Below are 15,597 nucleotides of genomic sequence, written 5' to 3' on the forward strand. Positions count from 1 at the left end.
AGGCTTTAACTTCATCGTGAGGAAGAAGGCGACTTTCATGCTGAGGATGCACGATTTGGTTTGTCAATACTCTGATATGACAAACAAATAACATAACGTTTCGTCGGACTTAGCTCCGTATGACTTTTACCTGTTCCCTGCAAAAAAGATTTGCATGGACGCCGCTTTCTTCCGTCAGGAGAAGATAAAGCTTCATCACAGAAGGTAGCGAAAAATGGCTTCCATGAGTGTTTCCAAAAGTTATATGAACGCTGGAAGAAGTATCATAGTCCCTCATGGCGACCTTTTGAAGGTGGATGTGCTTTGGTTATGTGAATTATTCTGGGTAAGGTTTTATACAGCTTGTCCCCCGAACTTTTGGATCGTAGTACGTACAATCTGTATAGGGTGTAGTTATGTTTTTCCTTTTTTGACTGTTGTATGATGGAAGACAAAGAACAACCAAAAAAAGGAAAAGAATAAAATAAAGAAAGAAAAAAAAGGAAGAAAACAAAGAGACTGTTTAATAACCAATTGATTTTTTTAAATTGAACATATAACTAAGATTTCAGTAATATTGTCAAAATGTATGGATTTAGGTACATTAAACATAGTTAAAAAACATTAAATTATGTTTTATCATTAAAATGAAAATTAAGAATAAAACTATAATACCGTCAACAAATAACCGCAATTAAAGTGGAAAAATTGCACGTAGACATTTTTAGTCATCAAATTAAACAAAAAAGGTAACAGATAAATTTCAATATTAAATCATATTAGGAATATTTTTATATTTATTTAAAATTTATGAATAGAAAAGTTTGCATTTTTCATAAAAGCTATAAGAGTGACATAAATTTTGCTGAAAAAAGAAATAGCCATGAAAAGAGCAAGGTTCTTAAAACGCAACTACAATAAACAAACTCAATATTTACACCAAGTTAATAACTGAATACATATACTACTTGATCTGATGTTTGCACACGTAATATTGAATAATTTGATTGTTTAATCTTTTATGAAGCACTACGAACAAGTTCAAATTAAATTTATCAATTTAACAATTTTCTGAAATTTAAAAAATTGCATAATAGAAAATCCTTTAAACTTTTCTATAACATATTATTAAAAATACGATGAAAACGAAAATAACTTATTCATTGATTTTTTATAAATACATAAAAATAGTTACTTATAACAGAAAAAAAAATCGATCGCTATTCATGATGCAAAAAAGATTTCATATTACGAAATATAGGTGAAACAAATATAAGAAATACGCAAAATGACATTTCATGACCAAAATAAATAATCGTTAAATATGTAAGAAATGCTTGACACGACAAGGGTGGGTTAGGAGGGTCACCCTTTGATTTTGGGGTAACTCACAACATTAAACTTTTTGGCCTCATTTTTTTAGTACAGAACCGCTACCACCTACGCCTTGGAAGAGTATCTGAATCTATTTCAGCACTTACGAAGAAAAAATTCAAAAGTCCCTTTGATTTCCGAATTATGTCACTATTCAAAACGTCTTTAATCAATTTTGTTAGATTAATTCTCTAAATTTTTTCCTAAACAAAAAATAAAGCTTGAAAAAAAAAAAAAAAATCTCTAATTTAATGAATGGTGTTACTTTTAAACAACTCAAAAGTACAACTACAGTTTAATTTCAGAAATTGTGGGGGTTGGAGGAAGGGCACGCAAGTGTTCTCGGAAATACAAAAAATAGTCGTAAAAAATAGAGTTCAAAGTAATCATAAACATTGAGCAGAAAAACTCTTTTAAAACTTGCACCCGAGTTTGTTTTGACGTGCAGTGGCAGATTTAAAATATAGCAAATGTTGCAATTGCGCGAGAGGCCCCATAACCATAGGGGCACCCTAGGAGTTACAAAAATGCTTATGATAAAAGTTTTACAACTTCTGTGAAAGAGAAATAGGGCCCCAAAATGTATTTCGACGGGCCCCAAACTTGTAGCTCCGCAGAAGCGATACAAAAAAGACTGCATTACTGTGATTCATATTACAAATATAGAAAAATTAAAAATTACCGTCGGTTCAACAAGAATCTATCAAAATGAAACAAAACCGGTTTCGCCATCTCATATTTGTTTCCAGTCTCCAATTCGGCAATATATCACCAAATGATCGTCAGTCTGAGGCGCTGTATTAGTTTTGCCTTGAAATAAGTAATTAATAGCCACAAAAAATGAGTAAATAGGCTTTTTAGAACATCCGATTCAAAACAAGAAGGGAATTGCACAACTGGAACGTATGCACATCCCACACGCGAAAATTTAGCCTTCTACAGCTTACTATTTTTGAGTTATGACTTATGAGAGATACTTACGTACATTCAACCGCAAGAAACAACGCAATAGTTAACTTGTTTGGTACCTGAATGTAGTATTAAAAACTCTTTCAGGGGTGATTAAAATAAAAATTCATACTGAAATTTAAGTAAACAATTTTATGTGAAAACGATAACTCACTTTACTTTGTATTAAAAAGTAAAACAACAAAGGTCCTTTTTTTTTTTTCAAAAACATTGGCCAATTCCATCGGCTTTTCGATGTTTTTTAAGGCCGATGGGCCGATGGCTAAATTGTTGAACCATCGGTGCCGATGCATCGGCCTGGCCGATGCATCGGTCGAGTCCTAATAAATTATGCACGCCCCATTTTTGTAATGTATATCGATTAAAATTAGACAAGCACTGAACACCATATTTTGCCGAGTACCGAACATTCGATAAAATTTGAACCAAATATTCGGCCGTATACCGAATATTTGCAACAAAAAAAAAGTTTGAACTGTCATTTTGGAGTTTTATAGCTATAGAAAATGTTCATCTACTTTGTAAAATGTAATTCCATTTAACATCGTCAACTTATCTACATAAAAGTATACTTATTAAATTAAAATAAAATAAAACCAGTTTGAATTTTGAGATTTTTAATCCAAATGTGCGTTGTGGGCTAATGGCATCAGTGAATGGTATTTCATCACTTGTGATGTCATGTGCAGAAGCGTAAAAAATGAATTTCAATCTGCACGCCGTTTAAAATAATTGTTAAAAAATATTAAACTTTGTCATATTATTTAAAAAAAGGTTGAATCCTATGTGTTTCAGCATGCTCTTTCAGAAAAAAATATTTTTCAAATTTCGGGAACAACCCCATTGAGAAATGAAATTCAGTACCACCCGAATATTCGGTGCATCTTTAATTAATATTTAATTATTCAAAAATCATGCAATGTTTTGCTTATTCCTTCGATGTCTTTTGATATTTAATACGAGACAAAGACAATAAAGTATTTAACAGTATAGTAATTGATGCAAATTGACTTTTTCAAGATATGTAAATGAATTATTGAAAATGTGTTGTTAATTGCAAGCATCGATTTTTATTTTTAATATCTCTTTAGGGTAAATGAGGTTGAAAAATAATTAACATGACATGAAACCGCTATACGAAAAGCAACAGTCTTTTATTGAACCGAAAAGTTGCGATGTATGAAAAAAAGCTGATGAAACATTCGTGTGCGCCAAAATACGCGATTAACGCCAAATGTTGCAGCTTTTAACCACGTGTTTTGTGGAGAACTCTGGCGTGTTTCTCCAGTAGGGGAAAAGGTTGATTCGGTTCCTCTACATAATCTCAACTCAATGATAGCAGCATTAAACTTTCTCGCACTTTGCAGAAAGTGCTTGTCGTGTTTGAGATTTCAATCTTTTTGCATGAAATTTCAATCTTTTTGCATCTTGTAAATAATTTGATATTTTTGTCAATCAGAAGTTATTTTGACACAATCCACCCTAGATTAGCTTATTTTTTGTTTCATTTTAATAGATAATAAACTACTTTTTTTTTCGAAACCATGGCAACATTGAACTTACTCGCACTTCGCGGAAAATTGCTTGTCATGTTTGAGATTTCAATCTTTTTGCATCTTGTTAATATTTTGATAATTTTGGCAATCGAAGTTATTTTGACATACGACACCATAGATTAGCTTATTTTTTGTTTAATTTTAATAGATAATAAACTTTCTTATTTTTGGAACCATAGCAGCATTGCACTTACTCGAACTTCGCGAAGAATTGCTTCTTGTGTTTGAGATTTCAATCTTTTTGCATCTTGTACATATTTTGGTGTTTTGCGCAATCAAATGTTATTTTCGCATATGCTATCCTAGACTAGTATATTTTATGTTCAATTTTAGTCATGTTTAGTTTTAGGGAATATTTTATTTTTTTTTTGAAATTATCCCAACTGTGAACATATTTTGCGAAAATTTGATTCTCGTGTTCAAGATTTCAATCCTTTTGCATTTTGTAATTATTTTAATATTTTTGAAAATTGGAAGCTGTTTTGACATGTGCTACCTCAAATTATATTACTTAATTTTATTTTTAAAAACTAAAACTGTGTATGTTTATTTTTTTTTAGATACTAATAATGAGTATTTTTAATTTGAAAATATTGCTCTATGAATCTGAGCTTACACATTTATTTATTACATTAAGCTATCCAATCAAAGCAGGCTCAAATTTACATTCAGTTCAGTGTATTTATCGCTTAAGCAGCATTTGTATATTTTTGGAAGTGGCGGCTTTAATAAAAAAAATTTCTTTCTCACTAATTTTTATATATACTTGAAGAAAGTTACAATATTTTTTGGCGCTCGAACAAGTAATACATACATATGAAGAAATGATTTGGATAGTTAGCATACTAATAAATGATTTGCAAACCTCTAATATTTTTGAACTTAGTCAGTCAGTAGCGTAGCCAGATATTACCTCCTGCTTTGGTGTTTGGTCATAAACTCTCATATGTATATAAACATACCATATTTTGGCTGGAAATATATAAAAACCAAGGGCTGTGGAGGGGGAGGGGGATCTCCTGGCCTCTAAACTATATCTTCTTGTCTTGCGGTACCTTATATCAAACTCTTTAAACTGTTTATGTGAAAAATTTTGTAAACTACTATGTGCTAAGGTGTCTACTGTAATAATTGTATCTAAAAAATCTTTCTTAGGTATGCACTGATCAGCACATCAGTCACTTAGGTGATCATTTTTAACTAGCCAGTTTTTACCTGTTAATTAGTAGAAAATTTATTTTACAATTAAAGTTACCCTGTAAGATGGTCAGTTACATGCTTGCTTGTCATCCCCCCCCCCATCCAAATGTTTGTGTAAATAATGTAATTCAATGGATAAAAAGTTCAGTTGTACAGAAGGTGATAAGAATTTATCCTAAAAAAATCATTATTATCGTTAAATAACGATCTTCACGTATTTAATGCCAGGCAGCTAATTTGCCTTTTGGTGCTCACTGGGTTTAACTATGAATGGTCCTCCCGAGGTCCTCTTTTTAATCTTAACTGGTCCTCTTTGGTCCCCTTTTTGATTGAAAATGGTCCTCTTTTACCCTTTTCTGAAGTTAAAATGTGTTGGGAGCCCTGATAAAGGCCTCTTTTTTTTTACTTTTCTTTCTGGGGCTTCTGCACCAGAAAATTTTAGAATTTGTACTCTTGAAAATACATTTTTGACAATCTTTGGTAATGTTAGACGGAGAAGAGGTATGAGGGTAATTGTAAAACTGCAATTGTTATATCTCTAATTATGTTAATAAAAGGGCGGTTTGGGAGCTCGCCAACAAAAATTTTTAAGTTGTAGATCTAAAAACGCAATTTTAGAAGACTTTTGGTTGTTGTTTAAACATGCATTTTAGACAACTTTTGGTAACGTAAAGAGAGGTTCATTGACGCCCCCCCCCTTCCTGTTTTGAAACTGCATCTTTTAGAATGCAATTGTTGATTGCCACCTACTATGCCACAGGAAGGCAATGGATCGGCAATGTTTCCCAATTGAAGCTCCAAAAACATAATTTTGGTCGGCTTTCAGTGATTTTAGGGGGAATCATTTCGGAAGCTCTCCTCCAGAAAATTTTCAAAATTTAAATCATGAAAACTAAATTAAAGACAGTCTCTAATGATTTTTCTGAGACAAAGGGGGAGGGCCGAGAGACATTCCTATAAAAAATTTTGAAGTTAGCTTTTTCAGAACAACTTTAGTATAAAGTTAGTGGAAGGAGAGGTTTGGGGGCCCTTCTTCGGTAATTTTCGAGGGCGCTTCTACAGAATTTTTTTTTTAAATTGAAGCCCTAAAAACGAAAGTTTAGACGATCTTTGGTGATATGGGGGGTGGGGGGGGAGACATCTTGAATTTTTCCCGAGTTGAAGTGCGAAAAATGAAATTTCTGGCAGCTTTTTCATAGTATGCAAGATTTTACAAATTTGGAGGGAGGAGGGTCTGACTCCCTCCCCTCTGACTACAGCCTTGGATGCTGGCACACTAGGGACAGATGCATTCACTGCTGTGCAGGTATATTAGCTGTAGCATAAGCAGCTTGTAAAGGGGGGCAACTGCCTCATCTTTTCGAAGTTAAAAGTTAACAATCTCTTGAAAAATTATAAAAAAGATCAATTTACATGTTTAAAGAAAGAAGAATTGTCTGAATAAGTGTGTGTTTAACATTTTTCTCATGTTACTATTTCATAAAACTTAAAGTGTAGCTTTTTAAATTGGGGGAAGGAGGCAGGCTATTGTGGCCATCTATCCCAATTTTTTAAAGTTCATTTAATCAACAATGATGTTAAAATTCAATTGCTCAATATAAAAAAAAAAGTCAACTTTATGGGTGCCACCCATCAAAAATTCACAAATGAAAATAAAAACGCTCAGCAAGCACATAAAGATTCGGCCATTACAATATTATTTTCGTGAACCGCCTTTATGCCTCTCGCGAACCCCCAAGGGCTCCTGAACCACCGGTTGGGAACTGATGCTCTAGACAACTGACAATAAACTAAAGAAATTACAGTAAAACCCCTCCTAATGGACACCCCTCCTATGCAGACAATATTTAATTCCCCCGATTCTAAGTCAAATAAAATCATTAAACCCCTCTCCTATAGACACCCCTCTAATTGCAGACAAAAAAAAAGATAGTCCTGTTAGTGTCTGCATGAGAGGAGTTTTACTGTATAATGTATTTTGGATTATAATAGCCTTTACAAACAAACTTTATTTTTAGTCGAATTTAAATACACCTATGCCTACTGTTTCCCAGGTCTTAACAACATATATATATATATATATACTAGAGATTTTAAATAAAATAACACATTTTGCATTGTACTATAGCTGATTGAGAAATTATTTAAAGTACCTTGTTTAAGTCATGTCATATCTGATTTTATGAGATTTGTAGATTTCTAGTGAAATGTTTTCTATCCAAAAAGCATCGGCCTGATTTATTTTCCACATATACCAAATGGATACACCAAATTAAGAATAAATAAGAGGCTGTTTTCTATACATTTGTTTTCAGACATTTTAGAAATTGTTCTGAGAACAGAAACGATAATAAAATCTAAAAAACCATCTTAACTAAGTTGGAATTTAGTTGAAAGGAATTTTTCTTATTTCATTCAAAAGGAGAATCCTTAAGTCATTTTCTTCATCACTTTCTTCGAAAAACATATCCTTCACAAAAGCAATGATCTGCATCCAAACATCTGCCATCTTTACTTTTAACTATTCATTTAAAAAGTAAATGTGGTTACCGAAAAACCGATAGGTTAATGTTCGTTAAGCCAGCGAGTTTTGTGAGACTTTATGAATGCACCCTATGACACATTAATAATTGAGTTCGAAGTTTTAGCCTACAGGCTGACATTTTTTTTAATGATCCAGAAACATAATTGTTGTTATTTTGCATTTATATTAAAATTATTTTCTTTAAAATGAAGTTTGAAATAATCCATTTCTTGGAGAATAAAAATTAAACATTAGTTTTTTCCAATGGTCTTTCATCTTAATGCTAATTTTATATTTCTTTTTGCAGAAATAATGGAACTCTAAAAATTTTAACAAAAGGTGATAACAATTCAGTAGATGATAGGGGACTTTATGCTCCTGGTCAACTATGGTTAGAAAAGAAAGATATTGTTGGTCGTGCTAGAGGGTATGTAATAATTTTGTTTGTGATATGTTTGATATTAAAAGTGTAGTTGCCATATTCCTGGAAAATGGGAAACTTGAAATTGTCAGGGAAGGTCATTATTGAAATTTCTGAAAAGTCAGAGAATTCCTTTCGAATTTTTCCATATGAAGTGAGAAACTTCTGTCCCATACATGCAAAAATCTTAAAAAGCGGTATATGCAGCATTCTGGATACGCAAATTTTCCTTATGTTTGAGAGAAGGAAAATTTAAGCTCATTTTTAAATACTGAGGTTACAAATAAAAAAAAAGAAGAAAAAACACATGAGAAATGTCCATATGAAAATCATAAAGCTCTGATTTATATGCATTCACTACATTTTATTTTGGTTCTTTTGAAAAGAAATTCCAATCCATCCTTTGCGCTGGAAATTCCTCAAAACATGTATGGTTTTTTTAATACTATACAGGCTTTCATTCTGCCTTTTTTTTTAAACATTTCGTTTAAATTTTTTAAAAATCAAATATGCCATCATTGAAAGCTTGACTTTGATGAAAATTGCTTATTTTTTTTTGAGATTTCCATCCTTTTGCATCCTTTAAACTTTTCCATTATTTTATTGGTGGGAAGTTATTTTAACAAATTCTGGATTAGAATGGTTTTATTTATTTGTTTTTGTCAACTTTAATTGTTACGAGTTAATTAGTAAATACATATTTTTTGGGGAAATAAAAAAATTGTCAAAAATGAGTCTTAAAGTTTGTCTTTCAATCAAAATATTTGTAAAAAAATCTTTTAAAGTTTTAAAAGAAAATGCATATTTTAGAAGAGTAATGTATAATTTGCCAAGGATCTGGCTAGAAGAATTAGTTTTTTATTTTATCAAAGGTCCTTTTTAAGGACCTTTGATAAAAAAAACTAATTAGTTAAAAAGGACCTTTCACAAAATTCTAATTAGTTTAAAAGGAATCTGCACAAAATTCTTAATTGATTAAAAAGGATCTTCACAAAATTCAAATTAACCAAATTGGACCTTCCCTGGACTCATTTTTAATAAATGAGTGCACAAACCAGAAATCTAATCTATATTGATTGATAACTTTTGGTTTATTTTTTGATATTCTCAAAAAGATTTGATTTTTCACAAAAAAGAAGAAGAAACAAAATAATTCACAAAAAAGGATACTGTGAAAAATCCTGGACTGACCCCTCTGTTTTTATGTTCTTATATATATATTAAGAATTTAAATTTAATATTTAATCATTATTGCAGAAAATATTTAGCCCATGATTTTATTTTTTTAATTGAATGAGCTATGATTTTTATGGATCCTTGCTTGCCAAAGAAAGCGTTAAGATTTTATCCTTGCTGATTCAGTGCTGATATTTTTTCCACACGACTATGTTATAAGTTGAGAATGTAGGTAGTATCAACAAGGGCTTGATGGTCAAAAATTTGCAAGAGAGAAAAAACATGTTGGTGAAGTGATAGTTCAAAATGTATAAGACCACCCGACATGGGACAATAATTCATTAGTTTTCTTACGCTTCATAAAAAATTTAGAATCAAGTGTTTTCATTACTTATTTTAGTTATCTTAAACTAATAATTTCTCTTCTTGAGATTGATGCAGAGTGATGCCTATGTATATTATTTTTTGTTGATGATCTATGCTATTCAAAAATGATGACTAACTGAAATGTTTCGCTGCAATACAAAAGTTTCACTCTGTCAATGTGTCTTTATAACATATCCTGTTTTTTTTTTTTTTTTTTTTTTTCCAAGTATTATTTGGTTAATAAAGTAGGTTTATTTTACAATAAAAATAATTTCAATGAGTAATGTAAGTTATCATCCATCAACCTGGATTTTTTTTTATAAAATAGACTGGAAAGCCTGGAAATGTCAGGGAGATCCATTCTTAAACTTTTGTGGCAACCCTATACAAAATGTTTTGATGTTAAACGTAAATGTACCCTTGTATTGCTAATAATATTATGTATTTCTATCTTTTTAGTTTTGTACCATATGTTGGTATAGTGACTATTCTTATGAATGATTATCCAAAATTTAAGGTATGTAGTGAAACAAAATATTATACTTGAGACTTCAGTTTGCTTAAAATCAATGCATGTACCATACGTACTTGTTAAATAAAATTTTTCAGAATTTTTTCAATTAGCTTGCAAAGCTAATTGAGAAGCTTTCAACTTTACACGAGTGATTTTTCCAAAACATGACATTTTCTAATCAGATTCTTAAAAAAAGAAAAATAATAAAAAAAAAATAGTGCTGTATTTTTTTTTAACAGTATACTGAGTCTTTGAGGAGCTTAGTAAGATAAAAATAAATACAACTCACTTTAACCATATTACATTTTAGCTATACTGTCCTGGTACATAAATGCCAGGAGAGTGACATTTTACTCACACTGAGCCTGTTACCAAAGCCTAGAATTATATTTAGGCTTAAAACTAGTACTTTTTAAATTCTTATCCTTAATTAAGTTATGCATAACAGAAATAACTAACAAAATTCTTTGATATAAAACAGAGATAGGAGAGTGATGGCAAAAATTATACATACCTCAGTTTTGAAGTTCAAAATTGAATGAAGATCACAAGGCAGATCAGAACTACAAAATAATCTAGAAATACAACAAAATGGTGAGAATAAACTGTTGCTATACAGCAGATTGTATTTACATAATAAAATTAGAATATTATCTTAAACCTTTAATTATGCCTAACTTACTCTATAATTTGTGCAATGTTGATATAAAATTTTTAAATAATTTAAAATTATAAAAAGATTCAGATCAACCAGGGTAGTGACTTTTTGAGTATTCAAAATTTTTCTCAATCAAAAAATTAATGAATTATATTTTGAGAACAAATATATTTTTTGTCGTTATAAAGCAACTTCAACCAATTTTGTAAGTTTTAAAGAGACATTTGTCTCTTTTTTAATAAACTGGTAAGTTTATCTCTTAAAACTAATATGAAATAATTGCTAGAAAGTGTTGCATATTTGATCTTGTAATCAAATTATTCATTCAGATAAACAAGAAAAACATCAAAAAGAGTTTACCCCTCTTTGATCACTCTGTTTAAAAAGTTGTTTTTAGAGTTTTCTCTTTAGTTAAATATAATCTAAAAACAAATTTAAGAAATGCAGTAATGAATATTTATTTTATAAATTTGCTGTTTTTGTTCATTTATATGCCCTAATATCAATTCACATATGTGTTAGTTCATAATCATTGCTCTATTGAAAATTATATTGAAAACTTCGATGTAATTATTTTAGCAATTTTCCACATATTTGAATATATTAATTTTCTTTTAAGTATTTTGTGTTTTCCCTATCACTTTCATCTACTGCTGTAAATAATGTTTATAAATGAATCATATTCTTGTTTATAAATTCTCTTATATGACTTTGTATTTATTTGAATATTTTTTTTTTTTTTTTTTTAATTTACTATCTCTTTTTCAGTATGCTGTTTTGGGATGCCTTGGTTTATTTGTATTAATTCATCGAGATTGAGTACCATCTGTTTGGAGGAAAATAATATTTTTCAATAACCATCCAAGAAAAATGTTTTTAAGCTTGTTCAAAAAAAATGTGCACAAACATTTGTTAATATTTTCATTGAAAGATTTCGGTTGGTTTATTTTTCATGAGATTGCTGCTTAGAGTGATAACTCCTATCCTGGAAAAACTTCAGGTACAATCTAACTGCTTGAGCTGTTTTTGAATAATTTATACTGTTCCTGAAATGCAATGAAGTTATTTGAAGGGAAGGAAGTTGTATGTTTTTTAGTTTTAAAAAAAGGACAATTTTAATTCACGCTTTTGTTTTTGGACAATCCCCCCCCCCTCCCATATTCTATTGAAAAAGCTACTTGTATGCTGGTTTGAAGAGCAAATTTTGCATGTGCATAATTTTACTTGAACAATGAAGGGAAGGAAATTTAGATGGAAGCAACCTGTGATGTATGCTTTTTTTTTGCTAGATTGTATTGCTGTAAATTAAGGCAGTATATATTTTAAACAATTGAATTGCTTTTAAATAACTTTTTATTTATTACAAAATTCATATGACCATTTACTTGTTATGAATTATCCACACATTTAGGGAAGAAAACACCTTTTATTTATCCCCCTTCCTGCTCCCTCCCTGTTATATTTACTTTTTTTTTAAAGTGTCAATGTGAATTGGAATTATCTGTTTGAAACCTTGATAATTATCTCTTAATTTACAGATTTAAGCATTATTTCTATGCAATTTTTTAAAAATTTAGTTATGAAAATGAAATTAGTACATTGAAACCTGTATCAGTTGCCCACCTGCAGTGCATGATTTTAGTGGTCAACTTATGGAGGTTGATGTATGATTCAGAATTAACTCTTTACCTGACAATAAAAGTCGACTTAGACAGGGGCTTAACTTACAAAGTTTGCCAACTTTACAGGTTTTACTTTAATAGTGAAATGATTTTGCTGAAAATGTGAATATACAGGTGAATGTTAAAAAAATTGTTAGTAATACATAGTTGCATTCCGAGTCAATTCCCCACTCCATTGGCGTAGTGTACCACTCCCAACTTATTCTTTTATCTTTTTCCCAATTCTTCACTTTCATGCCTGTACTTATATTATTCTTTTAACATAAAAATATTGTCTGGTGTTTCTAGTATTGTTGAATATTTATACACATTCAGCCATAAAAGTTTCTATTGTATATGTATATACATAATATATGTATGACTAAATTGGACATATTATAGCTATTTTTGCATTTTTTACATTATCTTAATTCACATCAGATCAAGTTTTTATTTATTCATTTCTACTTGGATCTTTATGTAAGATGCAAAAGTAGTGTCATTTAGTAATTTGCAACTGTCTTTTATTGAGCATTCAAAATTAGTTTTTTTTTTACTACAAAACTAAATCATTTATATCTGTTGAGTGACGGTTGTTTTTACATTCTCAAATTGAGCCATAATTATAGCATTCTAAATTATAGTAACATAATAATTAATACAAGTAGGTGTCTTGTACAAACTTCTTATTTCTCTTAAGTTTTTGAACCTTTGACATGAACAAAAATTCATCAACATTGACTTAAAATAATATTTTATTTTGCTGTTAGATATCACACAGTGGGTAGATTTGAGCCGTGACGAGTATTTGAATTCTGTACCAAAATTGACATAACTGATATAAAGTTTTTGTTGCAGAATGCAACAAGTATTACGTAAAACCCATGTTAAATTGTCAGTTCTTTTCTACAACAATATATTTAACAAAGTTGCACAAATGCTTTCTAAACTGTAACCAGCAATGCTATTCAGTAGTGTAGCAACTATACAGCAAGATCATACTTTTGCAGAATACAACACTAGTCGGGATAATATCTATGCTACCTGAAAGTCAAGTGGTGCATGAAAGAGGTTTAATCTTTAAATATCAATTGCATTACAAAACTATAATGAAGCATTGCAATTTATTTTTTAGAATATTGCAAACTATTCAAACTTTATTGTAACTACAAAAAACTTAGTTTATTTTTAAAACATGGTGTAGGTTTAAATATGCAATTGGTTAAGCTGACTGTAATTCGAAGCTTTCTTTCAAGTAAAATTGTAAAAGTAATAATCAAATTTCAAACCATACACATCTTTTGTGTAAAGATAATAAGAATAATACGTATGCAGTTGATGCTCGATGTTATGAAATCTTAGAGATCACAAAAATTGTTCATAAAATCAAGACTTTGTAAAGTTGAAAAGTAGTGTTTCAATGAAAGGTTTTTCAAACATGGTAGACTGATCTTAAACTTGTGGGTATTTGTAAATTAGAGGTTCGTTAAATCAAGTTTCAACTGTATATGTGTGTTATTAGTTCATAATAAGTTGTATTAACCACTTTTGGACAAACACTCTTTTATATAAAGCAAAATGAAAATGTAAATGATCACTTTTGCTTGGAACGTGCATTTGAACAAACAGTGCTCTTCAGTGGAAATGGAGTGACACTATGAGAAATATAGCTATTTTCTTGCATAGCTCCATTTCTTTACAGATAAAAGTTGGCTGTTGCTTTTAACTCCAAAAATATGAACGCAATTTTATTTCAAATTTGTAAACTTGGGCTTTGCTCAGGCAACATTTATTACAGTTCAAAAATCAAATATTACAAAACAAAAAAAAAAAAAAGAAAAAGGAAGACACGTTAAAATTTCAGTATTAGTCACAATTGCACAATTTTTTTTAGAAGATGTCAGATATAGAAAAAAAAAAGAGCTTATAAACTGATTTATTTAAACAAAAAAAAAAAAAAAAACTTGAATGTTGTTAAATTACTAATTCAGTTTGTGATTATCTAATGAAAATTAGCATATCAGGCAAAATGCAAATATAGGGTTGATGACAGTGGCATAGCCAGGATTTATTTTTCAAGGGGGTGCAATTATATATGGAGTTTTAAAAAAATATTAAAAAACCTAACCCATTAACAGATGTTCTCAAATCCAATTTTGCTTAAAATCTAGCAAACTAATAGTTCTGTTTTTCTTTTTTAAATTTTTTACCCCAATCCCTTTTTAACAAAGGGACAGAAATGATGCTTTGGCTTTTAAGTTGCTTTTTACCAGAAACCACACTGTAAATGTATTATTCTGTCCTAATATTTTTATGTATTTATCTATTTTTGTGAAATAATTAAGTTTTTTTTAATGAAAAAAGAGGGAGGAAAAGATGTTTTCAAATTTAATTTTCCGAGGAATAGGAAATACATATTATTTTATATACTCAAATTCAAATTTTCTTGTACTTGAGCAGAAATATTATGTGTGGAAAAAAATGAACATTTTAATTTTTTGGATTTTGTTACACATTTTAGGGAGAGTCCAGACCCCTTGGACCCTTTCCTTGACGATGCCACTGATTCATGGTTTTACAAAATAGGAAGGAATGAAATGATACTTATGTTTAATATATTATGTCTTTTATTTATTTTTATTATTATTATTATTATTATTTTTTTGTAAATAATTTAGAACAAAGTTCAAGAGAAGGGGGGAGCCTTTGGTTTGGATACAAGTGTATGTGTACCTAATGTGTTCGAAAATACTTATATTGTTTGTATCACTTTAATTGACATTCTACAAATAAGAAAGTTTTCCAGTGTTCAAGGGACTACTTATAATTCTTTTTATCTGATAGAAGTGTTAATATGTTAAAATGTGACAATATTCATAAATGTAATTTTATAAGTGGGAATAAAATGTTTTTCAGTGTTTTGCAATTCTTGGTTTGTGAATGCTATTCTGAATTTTTTTGAAGAAGTTTGTTTTTATTCTACCTTGTTATTTATTTGAAGTCATCAAGAATCATGTAAAGAAAAAATTTAAAAACTTTTACCTTAAATTTCAAGGAAAAAGATTTATAAATTAAAGTGCAAAGATGTGAAATAATACACGCTTTTGTCAATACCTTCGATTGGAGCTTTCCTCTCCGTGTAAGACAATCATGCACAAAATTCCTGCATAAAAAAGCCATATTTCATTATATTTTCCGT

The 15,597-nt window shown here is 29.8% G+C and overlaps 1 protein-coding gene across 1 annotated transcript in view; it reads left to right on the forward strand.

Annotated features, from left to right (window-relative positions):
* Nucleotides 1–15,324, forward strand: part of LOC129223935 (signal peptidase complex catalytic subunit SEC11A-like) — a 35,273-nt gene extending 19,949 nt beyond the window's left edge. Inside the window, exons 4-6 of the mRNA XM_054858316.1 lie at nt 7,910–8,029; nt 10,025–10,082; nt 11,506–15,324. Coding sequence (XP_054714291.1) covers nt 7,910–8,029; nt 10,025–10,082; nt 11,506–11,556 — 229 coding nt within the window. The 3' untranslated portion in view covers nt 11,557–15,324. The remainder of the gene's footprint in view (nt 1–7,909; nt 8,030–10,024; nt 10,083–11,505) is intronic.
* Nucleotides 15,325–15,597: the final 273 nt, after the last annotated feature.

The sequence above is a fragment of the Uloborus diversus genome, chromosome 6 (genome assembly GCF_026930045.1).
Source record: "Uloborus diversus isolate 005 chromosome 6, Udiv.v.3.1, whole genome shotgun sequence".
Lineage (NCBI taxonomy): Eukaryota > Metazoa > Arthropoda > Arachnida > Araneae > Uloboridae > Uloborus > Uloborus diversus.